The following is a 21,255-nucleotide window of genomic DNA, read 5'->3' as shown; positions in this document are numbered from 1 at the left end:
AAGATGATAATGCATCTTGCCATAGAGCAAAAACTGCGAAAACATTCCTTGCAAAAAGACACATAGGGTCAATGTCATGGCCTGCAAATAGTCCGGATCTTAATCCAATTGAAAATCTTTGGTGGAAGTTGAAGAAAATGGTCCATGACAAGGCTCCAACCTGCAAAGCTGATCTGGCAACAGCAATCAGAGAAAGTTGGAGCCAGATTGATGAAGAGTACTGTTTGTCACTCATTAAGTCCATGCCTCAGAGACTGCAAGCTGTTAGAAAAGCCAGAGGTGGTGCAACAAAATACTAGTGATGTGTTGGAGCGTTCTTTTGTTTTTCATGATTCCATCATTTTCTCCTCAGAATTGAGTGATTCCATATTTTTTTCCCTCTTCTTGGTCTAAAAAAGTAACTGTTACTGACTGCCACAATCTTTTTTTTCTTGATTTCTTATAGTGTTTCTTAAAGCCAGAAAGTTGCCATTTGAAATGACTTTAGTTTTGTGTCATGTCTGTGATCTGCTTTTTTTCTACAAAATTAAACAACTGAATGAACATCCTCCGAGGCCGGTGATTCCATCATTTTTGCCAGGGGTTGTACTGCAGATAACATTCCGATTATTGGTGACTTTAACATTCATATAAATAAGCCTTCTGATCCCCTCTGCAAATCATTTATGGAAATTGTGGATGCATTAGGATTTCAGCAATGTATTCAGGACTCGTTGCACATTAGTGGAAATACCCTGGATCTGGTTCTCGCACGTGGTATTGCTGTCACGAATATTGACTCTTACATCAGTGGTCTCTGATCACTCACTTATTAAATTTACAGTTTTACTGCCATGTTTCTTGGAACAACAACCGTATTTATCATTATGGCGATGCATCAACTCCTTAACTAAGACTGAACTCGAAGCTAGACTGCCTGATGTCTTAGCTTCATGTTTGACAAATACCCAGTCAGTAGACAGACTTGTGGATAGTTTAAACTCAGTGCTCAAAACTACACTCGACATGATTGCGCCGCCTGTGTTAAAACCACGCTCTCCCAAATCACAGTCACCTTGGTTTAATGATTATCTGCGTGACCTCAAGCATAAAGCAAGAGGTCTAGAACGGAAATGGCGTCGTTCAAAATTAGAAGTATTTCACCTTGCATGGCGTGATACTATCTTAGACTATAAACATGCATTATTGGCAACAAAGTGGACCTACTACTCTGATGTCATCAACAAAAACAAGCATAACTCAAAGTTCTTGTTCGACATGGTGGCAACACTTATTCATGGACAACCACCTGTAGTTCGCTCTCCTTTTACAGCACAAGATTTCCTGGATTACTTTGAGAAGAAAATAGAAGACATTAGGTTAAACATATCCCAGCATGCCTTAATCCCAGCCACTACACCCTGCTATTGAGGTGGGCACCACTACTGAGGTATTACCTAGATTTAAAGAATTTGACAGTATCTCACTAGACATGCTGACAAAACTCATAACGTCAACAAAAAGCACAACCTGTTTATTTGATTCTATACCAACAAAACTGTTTAAGGACCTGTGGCCCACTCTTGGGCCGACTGTGCTGGAAATTATTAATCTCTCATTAACTTCTGGATCTGTTCCTAAATGTTTTAAATCTGCAGTGATTAAACCATTACTTAAGAAACCTAATCTTGACCCTAGTGTATTGACAAACTATCGGCTGATATCAAATCTATCATTTTTATCTAAAATTCTGGAAAAAGTGGTGTCACAGCAGCTTGTAGACTATCTTACTGAGAATAATCTCTTTGAGCCACTGCAGTCTGCTTTTAGAAAATATCATTCCACAGACTGACCTGAATGAATGAATGAATGAATTTTATTTGGCACACATACACACACACACACACACACACACACACATACTTAACAAAAAAAAAAAATCTCTCATGAAATAAAAACAAAAAAGCCAAAAAACTCACAGGCAACTTCCCAGTTTTGTGTGTCCGAAAGGGTGTAGGCAGAAGCAAAAGCTTTTAAACACCCACCCCTTTTACCGTTTGATACACACACACACACACACACACACACACTCATAACAACAAATACCAAAACAAGAAAAAACAAGCAGAGACAATATAGATTAATCAGTGAACTAAAATATCTCAGCACAACAGAACAAACAATAGTGTAACACACAATAAAAAAAAGCCAGTAACAAATATCTGTTAACCTAATTCATCATACTATAATGAGGAATCACATTAAGAATATTTAATGTCATTTCAAAATGCCCAACACCCAGCAAAGGCGTACATAAAACATTGTTTCACTGTAACTTTTGTCGTGTCGGCTGGTACCGCGCTGCTCTCCAAATTCAGCAGTGCGTCCTCATCAAGCTGGCTGCTTTGGCTGCTGTTCAGTCATACTATCCATGAGAAAATCATCCTGAATATCCATATTGGGACCAACACACACTTCTCACCTTTTCATGTTATCGTCTGTGGACAGTGCTATAACATCATCAGTTTATGCACAGCGGGGTATCCCAATACCCACCTGCTACTGGGGGCGGATATTGGGATACCCGCCCACAGTAGCAGGTGGGTATTGGGATACCCGCCCACAGTAGCAGGTGGGTATTGGGATACCCGCCCACAGTAGCAGGTGGGTATTGGGATACCCGCCCACAGTAGCAGGTGGGTATTGGGATACCCGCCCACAGTAGCAGGTGAATATTGGGATACCCGCCCACAGTAGCAGGTGGGTATTGGGATACCCGCCCACAGTAGCAGGTGAATATTGGGATACCCGCCCACAGTAGCAGGTGAATATTGGGATACCCGCCCACAGTAGCAGGTGAATATTGGGATACCCGCCCACAGTAGCAGGTGGGTATTGGGATACCCGCCCACAGTAGCAGGTGGGTATTGGGATACCCGCCCACAGTAGCAGGTGAATATTGGGATACCCGCCCACAGTAGCAGGTGGGTATTGGGATACCCGCCCACAGTAGCAGGTGGGTATTGGGATACCCGCCCACAGTAGCAGGTGAATATTGGGATACCCGCCCACAGTAGCAGGTGAATATTGGGATACCCGCCCACAGTAGCAGGTGGGTATTGGGATACCCGCCCACAGTAGCAGGTGGGTATTGGGATACCCGCCCACAGTAGCAGGTGAATATTGGGATACCCGCCCACAGTAGCAGGTGAATATTGGGATACCCGCCCACAGTAGCAGGTGGGTATTGGGATACCCGCCCACAGTAGCAGGTGGGTATTGGGATACCCGCCCACAGTAGCAGGTGAATATTGGGATACCCGCCCACAGTAGCAGGTGAATATTGGGATACCCGCCCACAGTAGCAGGTGAATATTGGGATACCCGCCCACAGTAGCAGGTGAATATTGGGATACCCGCCCACAGTAGCAGGTGGGTATTGGGATACCCGCCCACAGTAGCAGGTGGGTATTGGGATACCCGCCCACAGTAGCAGGTGAATATTGGGATACCCGCCCACAGTAGCAGGTGAATATTGGGATACCCGCCCACAGTAGCAGGTGGGTATTGGGATACCCGCCCACAGTAGCAGGTGGGTATTGGGATACCCGCCCACAGTAGCAGGTGAATATTGGGATACCCGCCCACAGTAGCAGGTGAATATTGGGATACCCGCCCACAGTAGCAGGTGAATATTGGTCCAACCTGGGGCCATTGTGAGGGGCTGTTAATATATTCATACATATATGACCACCACTAACTGTTAGGCTACACAGCAAGACACTTGGGCTGCTGTATCTTAAAGAGAAGACATTAAGTGTTATAAATGTTTTACAATCATGAAAATTCACAAGAAAATAACAAGACTGCTTCTTTTGCAACGCTGTTATCTTTTCCAAAGCCTAAGGTAGGGACATACCATTACACGTTTAACACCCCTATGCATTCATTACAGTTAGTTCAGTCCAATCAGGCCCTGTGTGCTCAGATGGGACTTCCGCTACGAGCAAGTATAGGAGGAGTGGCCCGTGAATGAAAAGATGGACAGAAAAAAGCCAGGTGGAGCTGAAAAAACTAGATTAAGAAAAAGAACAGATTTGGAGGAAGATGCTGCCAAGTGTGCAAAGCTCAGATATTTTTTCAAGAAGACAGAGCAAAGAGGGAAATGGTAAATAGGGCCGGGCAGAACAGGCTACATGCCCGTTGATGCCAGGATGTCAGCCGTATCAACATTTGTAGTCCAGTACCACCTCTTCCAGCTATTTACAGACTTCACTGACTTAAGATGGGCAGACACTGTACGATATTTTCAGTTGTCGTACCCGGCTCCATGTTGGGGAAAGTGTAGTGACACGGACCCACAACAGGGGGCGCAAATGAACGGTCAATAGATGAGCCAAAAGGTAACAATTTAATGTTGTGAATGTGCACAACGACTATACAGACAATCACAGAATATGATAGCAGTCAATACACAAAGGTGATGTGTGGGCAGGCTCGAGGTCTGAATGTGGCCCTGCTCGTGTCCCTAGCACCGTCAGCAGGGGGAGCTGTAGCCACACGGAGCGCTGTGGCTGTGGAGCGTGGGGAAGACGGCTCCCTTTCGGACCCGGGAGGAAGAGGGACAGCTTGTGCCTGACCACGCCCTTCGCCTCGCTCCCATCGGTATTCTTCTAACCGATTGTCCAACCGTATAACCAAATCGATAAGCTCAGCCAAATCCTGCGGTTCCTCCTTAGCCACCAGGTGCTCCTTCAGGACCGACAACAGTCCGTTTATGAAGGTGGCGCGGAGCGCAGTCATATTCCAGCCGGACCTCGCAGCCGTGATGCGGAAGTCGACTGCATATTCGGCTGCGCTCCGACGCCCCTGTCTCATTGACAGCAGCACGGTAGATGCGGTTTCGCCTCTGTTAGGGTGATCAAAAACGGTCCTGAGCTCCCTCACAAACCCAGTATAAGTGGTAAGGAGCTGTGAACCTTGTTCCTAAAGCGCTGTAGCCCAAGCGCGTGCCTCACCCCGAAGCAAATTAATCACGTAAGCCACCTTACTGGCGTCAGACGCGTACATCACGGGACGTTGTGCAAAGACGAGCAAACACTGCATAAGAAAGTCTGCGCACGTCTCCACACAACCTCCGTACGGCTCTGGGGGGCTTATGTATGCTTCAGGGGATGGTGGGGGGGGTCGTTGAATGACCAGTGGAATGTCTGTATTTGGCACCGGGTCGGCAGGAGGAGGAGCTGCAGCAGCGCCCTGAGTGCGTGCTTCCACCTGCGTGGTGAGAGCCTCCATCCTGCGATTAAGGATGATGTTTTGCTCGGTCATCAGGTCCATCTGAGTGGTAAAGGCGGTGAGGATGTGCTGCAACTCACCAATCATGCCTCCAGCCAACGCCTGTGCACCCTGCTCTTCCATTGGCTGTCCAACAGATGGTTGACGCCCCTCGGGATCCATGACATTGGCCAAGATATCCTGTGACACGGACCCACAACAGGGGGCACAAATGAACGGTCAATAGATGAGCCAAAAGGTAACAATTTAATGTTGTGAATGTGCACAACGAACATACAGACAATCACAGAATATCACAACAGTCAATACACAGAGGTGACGTGTGGGCAGGCTCGAGGATAGAAGACGTCTGTCCTGAGAAGAGCCGGAACCACACGATTTCCGCCGCCACCGAACCTGGTGAATACTGGAGCCGCCAAGTCCCGAATTCCCAGGTGATCACTGTCCCCAACTGTCGGATCTGGTACTGCTGGCGAGGAGCACAAACAGTGAGATGTGGGTGTGTGCACACCCAGTAACAACAACAGTCAGAAGGTGGAAAGTCACCTCCACCTCTAATCACACACTCGTGCAGCTCCTGTTAACCACTTATCTGGTTGGAGTGTGAAGCGAAGCCGTCGCTGATCACACCAAACGCCAATCCCACAGATAAGGAAACACTTACAGGAAAACAGCTGAAAAGAAGTTCAGACTATTAGTCAATGAGGTGGAGATGATGTCCGGGTTTTATGGAGTAGTATGATGAAGTGTAGATGGGTGACAGCTGTCATGAGATAATGAGTGACAGCTGTCACCTCCGGCTGTGTCCGTGGCGGCAGCGCCCTCTCGTGCCTGAAGCCCGCACTTCAGGCAGGGCGCCCTCTGGTGGTGGGCCAGCAGTACCTCCTCTTCTGGCGGCCCACACAACACTCCAGCTCAAACTGTGTGACAAAACCGCAGGGTTTAAAAGTTCAGAGCGCACGATTCATGTTCTCACACTGTACACCAGCATTCAGAATTTATTCCACCAGTATCATACCTGTTGTGTAAATAGCTAGCTATCCAATCATGTGCTAATGCTCTAATACCATTCTTCTGTAATTTATCCAATAGTAAAGTGTGATCTATAGTATCATGCCTTCTGTAAATCAAAGAAAAGCCAGACAGTGCATTGCTTCTTCTCAGTTGCATTTGTAATTTGTTCAACAAAATTGATTAAAGCCAGTGAAGTAGTACAATTATTTCTAAATCCATACTGCTGTTCACAGAGTAAATGGAAATAAAATGGACTGCATTTATATGGTGCTTTTCCATCTGCATCAGACGCTCAAAGTGCTTTACAATAATGCCTCACATTCACCCCAATGTGAGGGTGCTGCCATACAAGGTACTCTCTACACACCGGGAGCAACTCGGGGATTAAGGACCTTGCCCAAGGGCCCTTAGTGATTTTCTGGTCAAGCTGGGATTTGAACCAAGGATCCTCTGGTCTCAAGCCCAACGCTTAACCACTAGACCATCACCTCGCCTTAGGAAGACAAACATTTTTATAGAAAACACGTTTTACAGCTACGTGAATGTGTTCAATAAATTATTCCAATATTTATAAAAGGACATGGCTGTAAAAAAAACGCACAGAATTTTTTTTGTTTGTTTGTTTGTTTGTTTGTTTTTTAGATGTGTAAGGAAAAAGCTCAACTACTAGGATATAAATCAATTGCCAAGCAGTAGTATGTTTGGACACTTTCCTGGGTGGTATACGATTCCAATACGACAGTTCTAATGTGAATGAAGACAGAAATGTCTTCTTATGAGTTCTTTCTTGTCCCTGTATATGGATTTGTTGTGATGGTTATGATGTTTAGTTATGAAAATCGTTCAACTTCTTTGTGGTAACAGAGAGATTGGCCTGTAGTTTGAAAAGACATGTTTGTCGCCAGATTTGAACAACCGTATCACTTTAGCTATTTTCATTTTGGAAGGAAATTTAATGACAAATTACAAATAGAAGTTAAAGGTTTAACAATACAATCAGTAATATTCTTTATCAAAAACATATCAAAGTTGTAATTGTCAGTTGATGTTTTTCCTTTTAGTTTATGAACTATGTCAATAATTTCATTTTCATCTGTTTCTTTAATATACATTGAATCCAGAATTGTGTTATTTGTTTTACTGTTGTCCAAAGAGCATATTTTTGAGGATACAATTGAATTTGCTAATTTTTTTTTACCGACATTAACAAAACAGTCGTTGAAATGATCTGCAATAACTTTATTTTCTTTTACGATTGTGTCATAATTTGTGTAAAAATAAGATTGATAATCTTTAACAACTTTTCTGTTTTTAATCATTTCATTTAAAAGCTTCCAGGTGCCTTTAATGTTGGTTTTAATTTTTCCAATATATCGCTATAGTAATTTGTTTTTGTATATCTTATATTTTCTTTCAGCTTCATTTGTTCTGAGTTTTATAAACTGCTTATACAAAAAAAAAAAAAAAAAAAAAAAAAAAAATCTTTTTACATACATTCTGGATTCCCTTTATGACCCAATGTTTATAAATTTTTTGCTTAGTTCCAATTTTTGACACAAATGGGCAATATTTATCAAACAAATTGCAAATAATAGAAATAAATAATTCATATGATTAGTTAACATCCTCAATATAAATATCACACCAGTTTTGATGCATTAAGTCCATTCTGAGGTTTTCAATAGTAACATCAGTTATTTTCCTTTTAAAATTTGCAGTTTCATTTTGATCATCTTTATCGACTAATGATTGGAAAGCAACAAAAACTGGCCAGTGATCACTGATGTCACCAAGGAGTCGTCCACCTGTTATCTTCTCTACATTTGTTAATATATTGTCGATAAGTGTCGATGTATTCGTAGTTATCCTCGTTGGATGTGTGATCAGTGGGTAGGGTCCCATAGAAAACACAGAGTTTATATATTCTGTTATATGTAATTGACCATGTGGATTCAGGAAATCGATATTAAAGTCTCCACAGACAAATAAAAGCTTATTATTTTTAAATGTGTAACAATTTATCCATGAAAATATTTATATTTGATCCAGGAGCTCTGGAAACACAGCTTATAATTATGTTTTATGATTTTCACATTTAATTTCTACTGTGACACATTCCCTAACATTTTCCAAAGAAAATGACATATTTTGTATAATTTCACTTTGATGATTTGAACCTACGTAAAGTGCCACACCACTGTCCTGTTTTTACATCCTATTTGTGGCAACAAAATCATATCCCTCAAGCTGGACAGAGTCAACTGGCTCCTCTTTTAACCAAGTCTCAGTAACTGCAATAACGGAAAAACGTTTATTGGATAGTTTGAAACAGTCCTGAAGTTTTGAAAAGTTTGTAAGAAGACATCTACTATTAAAATGTATAATGGAGAATATTGCATTTGTCAAAGAATAATCCTTAAATTGTTCTTCAGTAAAGTATTTACAGTGATGAATGATATTTTTAAGAAAACAAAATCAATGCGGATCATATGTTATAATTTATATTATGAAAACTATGTTCAGTGTAATCAAAATTTTTAAATTGAGCTCCTGTGCAGAAGTAAATTTAAAAGAATCAACTGACATCATCATCATAATAATAATAAATCCAGACTCCAAAAAATGCAGTTAAGTAAAGTCTAACTTCACGATGTGAATCTAAACATGATATAGAATTTGTCCCATAACAAAAGATGACCCATGGTCACTCAAAGCGTTCTGACTCGTGCTCCTAGTGCACAGAGCTCTGGCATTTTCAGGGTCAGTATGTTTACTCTGGAGGAATGCAGCCACCTGTTCCTCCGGAGTTTCCTCATGTCCACCGTCCTCAGCACGAACTCCCGTTACAGCCCGTGAAAAGGTCCTTGGTTTGACTTTTAGTCCAGAGGTGATATCCTGCTCTAAGTCTGACATCCAATTTTCCACATATAAAATTTTCTGTTCTTGTTCAGAATTCTGTCGTTTTAGCTGTTTGATTTCTCCCAGCGGTTCTGTGATGATGTGGTTTTGCTTCGTCAAAGATCTCATTTCCATAGACATCATATTCATGGACTCCTTGAATTACTCCATGTCTTTCTGACAGATTTTTTGAAGCCATTTGCTTTCAGGACACAGTAGATCTTGATTAAAAGCAAATCACATCCCAAACACTGAAAGCTAGCTTACCAAATGTTTACTATTAGCTTAGCCTGTGACGTCCCAGCTTCCCTGCAGGGACGACAAACTGGTAGCTGATGCTGAAGCCCCGGTCCTGGAGGTTTCTACTGCTGTAATTGCAGGCCTGGTTGGCAGTCTCCGACATAGCCACGAGCCTGTTTGGTGGTCACTGAAGTAGGCGTGGGCCTGGTTGGTGGTCACTGACGTAGCCACGAGCCTGTTTGGTGGTCACTGAAGTAGGCGTGGGCCTGGTTGGCAGTCTCCGACATAGCCGCAGGCCTGGTTGGTGGTCTCCGACGTAGCCACGAGCCTGTTTGGTGGTCACTGAAGTAGGTGTGGGCCTGGTTGGTGGTCACTGACGTAGGCGTGGGCCTGGTTGGTGGTCACTGACGTAGCCACGAGCCTGTTTGGTGGTCACTGACGTAGGCGTGGGCCTGGTTGGTGGTCTCCGACGTAGCCACGAGCCTGTTTGGTGGTCACTGACGTAGGCGTGGGCCTGGTTGGCAGTCTCCGACATAGCCGCGAGCCTGTTTGGTGGTCTCCGACGTAGGCGTGGGCCTGGTTGGTGGTCACTGACGTAGGCGTGGGCCTGGTTGGTGGTCACTGACATAGGCGTGGGCCTGGTTGGCAGTCTCCGACATAGCCGCGAGCCTGTTTGGTGGTCTCCGACGTAGGCGTGGGCCTGGTTGGTGGTCACTGACGTAGCCACGAGCCTGTTTGGTGGTCACTGACGTAGGCGTGGGCCTGGTTGGTGGTCTCCGACGTAGCCACGAGCCTGTTTGGTGGTCACTGACGTAGGCGTGGGCCTGGTTGGCAGTCTCCGACATAGCCGCGAGCCTGTTTGGTGGTCTCCGACGTAGGCGTGGGCCTGGTTGGTGGTCACTGACGTAGGCGTGGGCCTGGTTGGTGGTCACTGACATAGGCGTGGGCCTGGTTGGCAGTCTCCGACATAGCCGCGAGCCTGTTTGGTGGTCTCCGACGTAGGCGTGGGCCTGGTTGGTGGTCACTGACGTAGCCACGAGCCTGTTTGGTGGTCACTGACGTAGGTGTGGGCCTGGTTGGTGGTCTCCGACGTAGCCACGAGCCTGTTTGGTGGTCACTGACGTAGGCGTGGGCCTGGTTGGTGGTCACTGACGTAGGCGTGGGCCTGGTTGGCAGTCTCCGACATAGCCGCGAGCCTGTATGGTGATCTCCAACGTAGGCGTGGGCCTGGTTGGTGGTCACTGACGTAGCCACGAGCCTGTTTGGTGGCCACTGACGTAGGCGTGGGCCTGGTTGGTGGTCACTGACATAGGCGTGGGCCTGGTTGGTGGTCACTGACATAGGCGTGGGCCTGGTTGGCAGTCTCCGACATAGCCGCGAACCTGTTTGGTGGTCTCTGACGTAGGCGTGGGCCTGGTTGGCAGCCTCCAATGTAGCCGCAGGCTGTGACGAACTGGTTCCACTCAGAATACGGTGGAATTTCCCTACTGTGAGCTCAAATGCTATAACTTTCGACTCAAATGGTGCGACTGTCTGCATAAACGCTAACCATTTGCTCTGCTGCTCTCACTCACTCTCACTCGCTGCCTCCTCATGCACACCAGTAACCCCCTCATGCACATGTTAGTGTTGTGGACTTGCCTCAGGTCCTGCTGACCTCAGGATGTCCTGTCTGATGCACCAGTGACTAGAAGCCGTATCTGTTTGAGACCTACCTATTCTGGAATTGGACACACAGAGAGTCTAAATCTAAGCGGTGGGTCACCCCTCTGAGTCTGGTCTGCTTGAGGTTTCTTCCTCAGTATCATCAGAGGGGGGTTTTCCTTACCACTGTCACATGTGTTCTTGTTCAGGGGGTTGGTGAGGTTCAACCTGATTCATGCGAAGCGCCTCAAGGCAGCGTTGTGATTTGGTACTTTATAAATAAAATAAATTTAATTTAATTTAATTGAAATTGAATCAGTGATGAAAGGCAACATCCACCCTTTGACATGAATCCACATTATGTATCAATCGCCTCAAGTTCAAAGGCAGACTTAGGATTAAAGGAATCAGGATCAAAGCTCAGTGATCAAAGGCCAGATGTGCCCTTTGAGGTGGATCCACACTATGTAAAAAAACAGCTCTTTCTTGACCCAAAGTCTATGTCTCGTCTACGTGCATTGTCCTTCCAGGTCTGGCTGTGGCCTATGTGCATGATGACTCGGAGAACATGGAGGACAGTTTCACCCTTCAGATGACCGATGGCAAACACCAGCTCCGCCAACACGTGGCGGTGAAAGTTCTGCCCGTGAACGACGAGCAGCCTCGTGTCATCAGGTCAGAGGAACTCTGGAACATCAGCCGCTAACTCGGTTCCAGAGAGTCGTAAGTTGTTATCTCTATGCTTCAGGAACAACGGCGTGGAGGTAGAGCCAGGAGAAATCCGCCTGATCTCCAGCGCCGTGCTCTTTGCACAGGATGCCGATACGGCACCGGCAGAGCTCCTCTACGTGTTTGAGCACGTTCCCACCCAAGGTCTGCTGCAGGTCAAGGTCGGTACAAACTGAACCACATTAGCAACAGCGACTGCCCAAACCCATGCTAACGCTAAGTGTCCCATCTCAGGGAGGCCAGAACTGGGTCTCACTGACGGCGGAAGCAAACTGCTCCCAGGACATGGTGGACCTGAACCTGCTGCGCTATGTGCACACAGACGTGCACAGTATTAAGACACAGGATGTCTTTGTTTTCCACCTGCTGGACGGGAAAAACCGATCACCTGCGCAGCACTTCCACATCGCCATCAAAGAGCTGGACAGAGGTACAGAGTTCTGTCCTTACACCCGGTGCATGCTGGGACAGGCTGCAGCAGTGGGAGCTTTGACCCTTGCTGACCTGATTGTTTTCAGGGAGCATCGGCGTCTTCGTGAAGTCAGTGAAGGTGAGTCGCGGCGATCGAGTGATTCTCACCACAGAGGTGCTACTGGCCACAGATGGCACAGATGAGCCCGAGGACCTCCTCTACGTGGTCACCGACCCGCCTGCTCACGGACACCTGGAGTACATCCACCACCCCGGACAGCACATTTCCACCTTCAGCCAGATGGACATCGCCGCCAGCCTTGTGGGTTACGTGCACAGCAACCGAGCAGACGCACCGACAGACAGCTTTCAGTGAGTCCCAAAGGTTTTCCCGAAGTCTGCAGGGGGTTTGTTTTCACACATTTCATTGGCTATTCTTGTCATGGTTACGATGTGTCGCAGGTTTATCGTCAGTAACGGTCAGACGAGTCGAAATGGAAGCTTTGTGGTTGCCGTGGAAATGGTGGATCGTATGCTTCCATCTCTGTCCCACAACAAAGGCCTGACGCTCCCTCGGGGCTCATCCATGATCCTCGGCCCCAAGCACCTGGCCCTGTCCGATCCAGACACCCCGCCCACTGACCTGGTCTTTGTCCTGATCCAGCCACCGCAGTATGGCAGGCTGGTTGTGGGCGAGTCCACTCTGACCGCTGGCTCCAATTTCACCCAGAGAAACATCCAGGAACTGGAGGTAACGTATAACCACAACGGAGGCCCATCGCAGATCGACCGATTCACCTTTACGGCCTCTGACAGCACAAGGCGGGGTTTCCTGCTGGATGGGCGGTTACACACAGATCCCGCCTTCTTCATTATTCAGGCACGTGATCCATTTCATATGCTGACTTTCTGAACAAAGAATTCTATTTCGGTATCACACATGAAGGCGCTGTGTTGCCGTAGTGTTGCGGTTGTTCCCTACCGCCGGACGGGCCGGGCAGCACAAAGTGTGCATGAAAGTGAAAATGTCAGGAGACTCTTCCATTTCTGACCGCTACTCACCGGCTGTGTGTGATTTCAGGTCAAACCACTGGACAGGTCATCTCCTGTGGTGGTGAAGCTCCACCCCCTTTGGAGGGCGGAGCTTTTAGACGACGGCCGATACGCCATCTTCCTGTCATCTCATGAGCTGAAGGCTCAAGATGAACACAGCAGAGAAGAAGAGCTGATGTTCTACATCATTCGCCCGCCGTACTTTGGTTACCTGGAAAACACGAGCACAAGTAGGAAATCTGTGTGTCGGCCCGCCGTGATAATTACAATATCGCAACAGTGAAGCAGGTGATGTGAAGATAACACACTCTGCTAAATGTCTGCCTCTTTGCTTGTAGTGGAATTTGTGCCACAGTGTTTTTCTCAGATGGACCTGAACAGGAGAACCGTTGCGTACATCATCGATGTGACCACAGAGTCTCTAGGAGACAGCCTGGAGTTCAGAGTGTCCGATCCGTTAGGGAACACTGGGCCGGTCCACCTGTAAGCACTCTTAAAGCACCTCAGTCCACTTTGAGAAAACCCCGTTGGGCGCTGACCACTGTTGACCCGGTCCTTGCAGATTGGACCTGAGCTGGTCCCGGGTGGAGCTGTCCAGGTCCGAGTACTCGGTGTGCGAGCAGCAGGGAAGCATCTCTCTGGACATTGTTCGAAAGGGGAACATCGCCAAGTCCTCATACATCACGATAAAGGTCTGAATACTGTTTCATGGGTTTGGATCACAGTAGCTACACCTCATAGCCTTGTGCTGCTTCATGCTAGCATTTTAACGCACAGTTTCATAGCAAATTTCAAATTGTGTCAGTCTTTCCCCTGACGTCTGGGCGTGGTGTAATTTTCAGCATTTATATCAACTTTTGACTGTCTTTAAGGTGACGCAAGCAAATGATGTCCAAAATAATCTGTCCTTCTCACTTATTTACTAACCTAATCTGCCTGAAGCAACTGTGCTACTTAGCCTAGCCTATTAAATACAGTCACCCTTCACGCTAGCTGGGCTAGTTAGCATATAAGTACAGAAGTGTTCGTATATTTAAAGTCATAATTTGCGTGATTGTTCATCTTTGTTTACGTGTCTTTAGGTTAAGGAGGAGAGCGCAACGGCGGGAAGAGATTTCACCTTCAGTCCTTCTCCACTTATTCAGTTTGATCCAGGTATGCGCTCAGGAACCCAGGAGCCTTTGTCGGGACGACTCCAGTCACCTGGCCGCGGTTTTCAATCTGTGGTGTGCATTTTCAGGCGCACGGAAGCAGAGCTGGACAGTGGCGATAATTAAGGACCAGCTGGAGGAGGCGGACGAGGTCTTCGAGGTGATGCTGACCTCGCCTGATGGAACCGTCATCGGCAGAAACCAGAAAGCTTGGGTCATCATCCAGGACGCCGAACGAGGTTAGACCAGAATCCTGCAGAGTGTCAAATAAACTCCAACAGAGTGTTTTTTATAATCAATCAATCAATTTCAATCAATCAATTTTATTTATATAGCGCCAAATCACAACAAACAGTTGCCCCAAAGCGCTTTATATTGTAAGGCAAGGCCATACAATAATTACGTAAAACCCCAACGGTCAAAACGACCCCCTGTGAGCAAGCACTTGGCTACAGTGGGAAGGAAAAACTCCCTTTTAACAGGAAGAGACCTCCAGCAGAACCAGGCTCAGGGAGGGGCAGTCTTCTGCTGGGACTGGTTGGGGCTGAGGGAGAGAACCAGGAAAAAGACATGCTGTGGAGGGGAGCAGAGATCGATCACTAATGATTAAATGCAGAGTGGTGCATACAGAGCAAAAAGAGAAAGAAACAGTGCATCATGGGAACCCCCCAGCAGTCTACGTCTATAGCAGCATAACTAAGGGATGGTTCAGGGTCACCTGATCCAGCCCTAACTATAAGCTTTAGCAAAAAGGAAAGTTTTAAGCCTAATCTTAAAAGTAGAGAGGGTGTCTGTCTCCCTGATCTGAATTGGGAGCTGGTTCCACAGGAGAGGAGCCTGAAAGCTGAAGGCTCTGCCTCCCATTCTACTCTTACAAACCCTAGGAACTACAAGTAAGCCTGCAGTCTGAGAGCGAAGCGCTCTATTGGGGTGATATGGTACTACGAGGTCCCTAAGATAAGATGGGACCTGATTATTCAAAACCTTATAAGTAAGAAGAAGAATTTTAAATTCTATTCTAGAATTAACAGGAAGCCAATGAAGAGAGGCCAATATGGGTGAGATACTGGATAAGTAAGATACTAGATAAGAACTGTAGGAACACATTCTCATACTTAAGCGAGACTCCAGTTAGGGCACTATGTGTTTTTGCCACAAGGTGGTGCTAGACTGTGTGTTTAGTATAATAATTTTGATGAACCAAGTAACGAATCTAATTTTACTTAGTTTTTAAAAGGTCAAGGTCACATCCTTGCCTGAAGGTCGAGTGCTCAGTGCTGACAGTGAAGCGGTTCTGCCACAAGTGGGTGCACTTCTAATCAGGTCTGCATAACAAAAACAAGTAAAGGGACAGAGGTTCAGGTCTTCACTTTGTGACTCCACCCTCTGTGCTGCCTCCTGAAGGAAATCCCCTGGTGGGTGTGGCTAAATGGTGCACAGGCACTAACCCGGCCTGGACGGTCCTCACAGCGCTATCAGGGTCTGCAGCGTTCTGGATCAGGCAGAAACATTGACCTGTGTGTCTGTTACAAACTGTAAACTGCAGGGCCGTGCAGGCAGGACCAGGGCCAGAACCAGGGCCAGGGCCAGAACCAGGAAGCTCCTGCTCAGCATGGATTGATTCTTGTGGAAAAGCTGCCGCAGGGATCCGGATCCGTCATCTGGCGCCGCGGTGACGAACCTGGAAGCAAAAAGAAGCTCAGAGTTCTCGCTGGCCCAAATGCCGTCAGTATTCCAAATTCTGTGTCCCCCACCAGGGAATTCTGGGTCGTGATCGCTCCTCTTCTATGTTTTAGGTCACACCTGTCTCGATCCTGAGGAATGGGACGGACGTGGTTTACATGGTGAGCAACAGGCATCCATAACGGCTCCTTAGAACTCGTCTGAAAAAGCCGCTTGTTTGTTTGTTTATTGGTTTTTGTTTCAGTACCACAGCGTCACGCACATGCGGGTGGAAGACGACACGTCCCCATCCAGGAAAAGCAGGAAGGCCAAAGTCCACATGGTCAGCAGGGGGACAAAGCCAAAGTCAAAAGACCCGATTCAGAGCCGAGCAGAGCCGGACAGAGGACACGTGAGTCTCTGCTGGGAAGGGGCGGGGGGGCCTTTGTCAGTTCATTCCCAGCTGCTGGGCGGGGGTGCCCCCTACAGGTAGGGAGGTATAATGAGTGATGTTGTTGACAGGTGCCCTTTGGCCCGGCGGTGGCTAAGCGTTGTGGACCAGATCTGAAGGGTTTGCTCCATTTGAACCACATCGGCGGCGGGCTGCTTCAGTGTGACGGGTTCTCCTGGCAGCCCTGGTCACCCTCTCAGTGGGTGCGTGGCCACACCTCCTTTTCTGTGAATGTCAAACTTTGTTTTTGAGCTGACGTCGCCTTGTTGTCTCCTGACAGATGCTGGCTGCTCAAGTGTGTCCTCGTGGGTGGAGCTTCCACAGCGGACGCTGTCACGTGTTCAGTGCCGAGCACAGAGCCACGTGGATCGGCGCCAGCCGGGCTTGCAGAGAGCGGTATGCATCCTGAGCCCACAAGCCGCCGTCACAAACCTGAACCTTTAAATGGGAACTCTGTGGTTCTCTGCTTTCAGACATAATGCTGCGCTGACCGATGTGCTGTCCAAAGTCCACATGGACTGGCTCTGGGACTTCTCCGGAAGGAAACCCTTCTGGATTGGTGAGTTTCCCAATGTGGCATGGACGGGGACTCACTCACGGGGCTGGAGGGCTGGAGGTTATGTGTTACTCTTTGTGTTTGTTTGTTTGTCCATCTCAGTTTCCAAGGTTATACTTGTTGATTTCTGCAGTGATTGCCTCATTTTTCCTTTCATCTCTATAATTCTGTCTTTGTGATGTGACAAAGCTCTGTGTGGACTCTTTGTATTTGTTGCTGAAAACTGTCAGGTTACTAATTCCGGATTAGGATTATGGCCTGGTTGTTAATCAAGGATTAGGATAATGGTCAGGTTGTTAATCCAGTGGTAAGATTATAATCAAATTGTTAATACAGGGTTAGGATTACGGTCAGGTTGTTAATAAATTATTAGGATTATGGTCATATTGTTAATACAGGGTTAGGATTACGGTCAGGTTGTTAATACATTATTAGGATTATGGTCATATTGTTAATACAGGGTTAGGATTACGGTCAGGTTGTTAATACATTATTAGGATTATGGTCATATTGTTAATACAGGGTTAGGATTAAGGTCATATTGTTAATACAGGGTTAGGATTACGGTCAGGTTGTTAATACATTATTAGGTTTATGGTCAAATTATTAATACAGGGTTAGGATTACGGTCAGGTTGTTAATACATTATTAGGATTATGGTCATATTGTTAATACAGGGTTAGGATTAAGGTCATATTGTTAATACAGGGTTAGGATTACGGTCAGGTTGTTAATACATTATTAGGTTTATGGTCAAATTATTAATACAGGGTTAGGATTACGGTCAGGTTGTTAATACATTATTAGGATTATGGTCATATTGTTAATACAGGGTTAGGATTACGGTCAGGTTGTTAATACATTATTAGGATTATGGTCATATTGTTAATACAGGGTTAGGATTAAGGTCATATTGTTAATACAGGGTTAGAATTACGGTCAGGTTGTTAATACATTATTAGGTTTATGGTCATATTGTTAATACAGGGTTAGGATTAAGGTCATATTGTTAATTAGGGTTAGGATTACGGTCAGGTTGTTAATACATTATTAGGTTTATGGTCATATTGTTAATACAGGGTTAGGATTAAGGTCATATTGTTAATACAGGGTTAGGATTACGGTCAGGTTGTGAATACATTATTAGGTTTATGATCAAATTGTTAATACAGGGTTACGATTATGGTCAGGTTGTTAATACATTATTAGGATTATGGTCATATTGTTAATACAGGGTTAGGATTACGGTCAGGTTGTTAATACATTATTAGGATTATGGTCATATTGTTAATACAGGGTTAGGATTAAGGTCATATTGTTAATACAGGGTTAGGATTACGGTCAGGTTGTTAATACATTATTAGGATTATGGTCATATTGTTAATCCAGGGTTAGGATTAAGGTCAGGTTGTGAATCGAGTTTTAGGTTTATGGTCAAATTGTTAATACGGGGTTAGGGTTAAAGTTAAATTATTAATTTAGTATTAGGATTACGTGTTGTGTGTTGGGGGGTGTGGCTGGACATTTTGGTGTTCTTTTCTTTTCTTTGCTCTCCAGGTGGCATGAAAACTGATTTGTCTGTGGAGAAGGTGCTGGCTGAAGAGTTCTTCACCCTCATCAACATCATGTGTAGCACCTGTGACTGGTGCTCACATGCAACCTTAAAGACTTTCAGCTGAAGCAGATAATTGGATGGCGTTCTGCATTTAAGTCATGTGTGATTCAAGCAGAACTGCCGGAAACTCGACCTTGTGATGTCCGTTTGTGAGACGCTGAGGACCGCGCCTGGGTTTGACACATCGAGCCCGTGAAGCAAGGAAGGGTGAGGGACACATGCTGTCAGCACACATCAGAGGTGATTAAGTGTTTGACTAATTGTTGATAGTAACTTGGTATTTTGTTACGCAGTATATTTGAATTGTGATGAGAATGGTGCAGCTTGCTTCTCACTGCTGAGACGTGCGGACAAGTGATCCTCCACCTGTTGTGAGAAACTGCTCATTTGCATAAAGCTTAAAATACAGACCTGTATGTGTTGCTGATAGTGTGTGTCTTTTGAAGGATATTAGTTGTAACTGCTGACTTACCTCACCTCTTCTATCCTTCGCAGAGAGTCGGTTTGTCGTGTCCACCGGGGGGTGGTTGGCGGTAATAGTGGGTCCAGGAGCGCCGGGCTTCGATCCTTTTGGGCGCTGGAGAGCGTGCCAGCCTTCACTCCACCAGAAGGACGCTATTTCAGTTTTTACACTTTATTATGCACCAGCGGGTGATATAAATAAATTGTTTTTTGTTATTGGAACCGCTTTCTGGTTATTTTTAGCGCTGGGTTCCGTCTGACGCAGGTCCACTCCTCAACTCGCGTCGAAACATAACATTACGGTCAGGTTGTTAATGCATATTAGCATTATGGTCATTTTATTACTCCAGAGTAATATTTAGGCCGCAGCACAAAGAAGTGACAAAATCTGCAGGGGCAAAAAACAAACAGACGTGTGAAGGTTTGCTGGTTGAGTTGATGGTGAGTTCACTGACACTGGGAGATCTGAACTTTCCTGACAGAGACAGAAAACAGTGCTTCTGTCCGCTCTGGTTGTGGGAAACGGTCACTGATCTGCTTGCCACAGGCTTATGATGGGGTTCGTGAAACTTTGACTGAGTCATTGGATCATTTAGGACGAAGCACTGTTTTATTTGTCGTGACTCGTGACTGAATGCTTCTTTCTCTAAGGCCTGAATGACAGGGAGGGCCGAGGATGCTGGGAGTGGGTCGGCGGTGAGCCGCTCACTTACACCAACTGGAGGAAGACGTCACCCCGCTCCAAAGGGAAGATGAGCTGGAAGTGCGTCCTGGTGTGGAAAAGAGCAAAGTGGCAGATCAGAGACTGCAGGACGAGCAGAGCGCACCGCTACGTGTGTGCCACCAACATCCCGGAGTGAAGCTGTGAACAGTGCTTCATTTGATCCAAGGATTAAAGGCAAGGATCAAAGGACAAACCACAAGAGGGGCTTTGTTCACTCTAATGAAGCACTGTGTCGTTACCATGTCTGAAACCATAAGTGACACTTTGTGCGCTCTGATGAAGCACTGTGTCGTTACCATGTCTGAAACCACAAGTGACACTTTGTGCGCTCTGATGAAGCACTGTGTCGTTACCATGTCTGAAACCACAAGTGACACTTTGTGCGCTCTGATGAAGCACTGTGTCGTTACCATGTCTGAAACCACAAGTGACACTTTGTGCGCTCTGATGAAGCACTGTGTTGTTACCATGTCTGAAACCACAAGTGACACTTTGTGCGCTCTGATGAAGCACTGTGTCGTTACCATGTCTGAAACCATAAGTGACGCTTTGCTTGCTTTACTGAAGCATTGTGTTGTTATTGTTTAAAACCACAAGTGACACTCTGTTCATTCTAATGAAGCACCATGCTCACGTGCGTCAGCCTTTCAGTCAAATCACTGTTTTTCTTTAGTTAAAATACTTATTGTGTTTTCTCTAATGGGGCTGAGTTTCGGTGTTAGAGTGGTTTGTCCATTAACCCGATTGGCCGCTGGTTTGATCTCTGATCACTCCTGAATACTGAAACCTTCTTGAACCTTTTGGGGTTATCGGGCGCACTCCATCCTTTTTGCTTGTGTTTTCAGTTGGTCAGTTTCGATTCATTTCGAGGATTTGGTACTCAGTTTCTTTTTGTGTTATGCTTCTGCCACCTTCTGACTCCCACTGTAGTTTGTTTACCATCTATTCACTGCCTCCAGTTTTTACAATGTTCTGGTTTCTCTCCCTGTCTTTGCCATTGTTCTGGTTTGTCCCTGTGTCACACCTGTTTGTTTTTCAGTGTGGATCTGTCAGAGGTTCAGTTGGTACAGTGTTCTGGTTTCTCTCAGTGGGCAGTGTGGTTCTGTTTTTTCTTTGTGTCACAGCTGTATGGTTTCATCACCCAGCTGAGTCTCATTTGCTAATCACACACCTGTTTGTTTTTCAGTGTGGATCTGTCAGAGGTTCAGTTGGTACAGTGTTCTGGTTTCTCTCAGTGGGCAGTGTGGTTCTGTTTTTTCTTTGTGTCACAGCTGTATGGTTTCATCACCCAGCTGAGTCTCATTTGCTAATCACACACCTGTTTGTTTTTCAGTGTGGATCTGTCAGAGGTTCAGTTGGTACAGTGTTCTG

At 46.0% G+C, this 21,255-nt stretch overlaps 1 protein-coding gene across 3 annotated transcripts in view; it reads left to right on the top strand.

The window, feature by feature from the left end:
* frem1a (Fras1 related extracellular matrix 1a) overlaps positions 1-20,194 on the top strand; it is a 41,993-nt gene extending 21,799 nt beyond the window's left edge. For 2 of the 3 annotated variants that reach the window (XM_034165248.1, XM_034165247.1), the window contains exons 20-36: positions 11,601-11,745; positions 11,819-11,960; positions 12,034-12,229; positions 12,318-12,582; positions 12,673-13,090; positions 13,292-13,493; positions 13,602-13,746; positions 13,826-13,955; positions 14,346-14,418; positions 14,504-14,653; positions 15,961-16,139; positions 16,211-16,258; positions 16,342-16,488; positions 16,599-16,730; positions 16,808-16,923; positions 17,001-17,086; positions 19,812-20,194. In XM_034165248.1, coding sequence (XP_034021139.1) covers positions 11,601-11,745; positions 11,819-11,960; positions 12,034-12,229; positions 12,318-12,582; positions 12,673-13,090; positions 13,292-13,493; positions 13,602-13,746; positions 13,826-13,955; positions 14,346-14,418; positions 14,504-14,653; positions 15,961-16,139; positions 16,211-16,258; positions 16,342-16,488; positions 16,599-16,730; positions 16,808-16,923; positions 17,001-17,086; positions 19,812-20,020 — 2,783 coding nt within the window. In that variant the 3' untranslated portion in view covers positions 20,021-20,194. Of the gene's footprint in view, positions 1-11,600; positions 11,746-11,818; positions 11,961-12,033; positions 12,230-12,317; positions 12,583-12,672; positions 13,091-13,291; positions 13,494-13,601; positions 13,747-13,825; positions 13,956-14,345; positions 14,419-14,503; positions 14,654-15,960; positions 16,140-16,210; positions 16,259-16,341; positions 16,489-16,598; positions 16,731-16,807; positions 16,924-17,000; positions 17,087-19,811 lie in introns of those variants that run through there. The other variant, XR_004559230.1, reaches the window with a different exon arrangement.
* The last annotated feature ends 1,061 nt before the right edge of the window (positions 20,195-21,255 follow it).

The sequence above is a fragment of the Thalassophryne amazonica genome, unplaced genomic scaffold (assembly GCF_902500255.1).
Source record: "Thalassophryne amazonica unplaced genomic scaffold, fThaAma1.1, whole genome shotgun sequence".
In the NCBI taxonomy this organism is placed as follows: Eukaryota; Metazoa; Chordata; class Actinopteri; order Batrachoidiformes; family Batrachoididae; genus Thalassophryne; species Thalassophryne amazonica.
The sequence above is the reverse complement of the archived record's forward strand: the minus strand, read 5'-3'. Positions and strand labels throughout refer to the sequence as shown.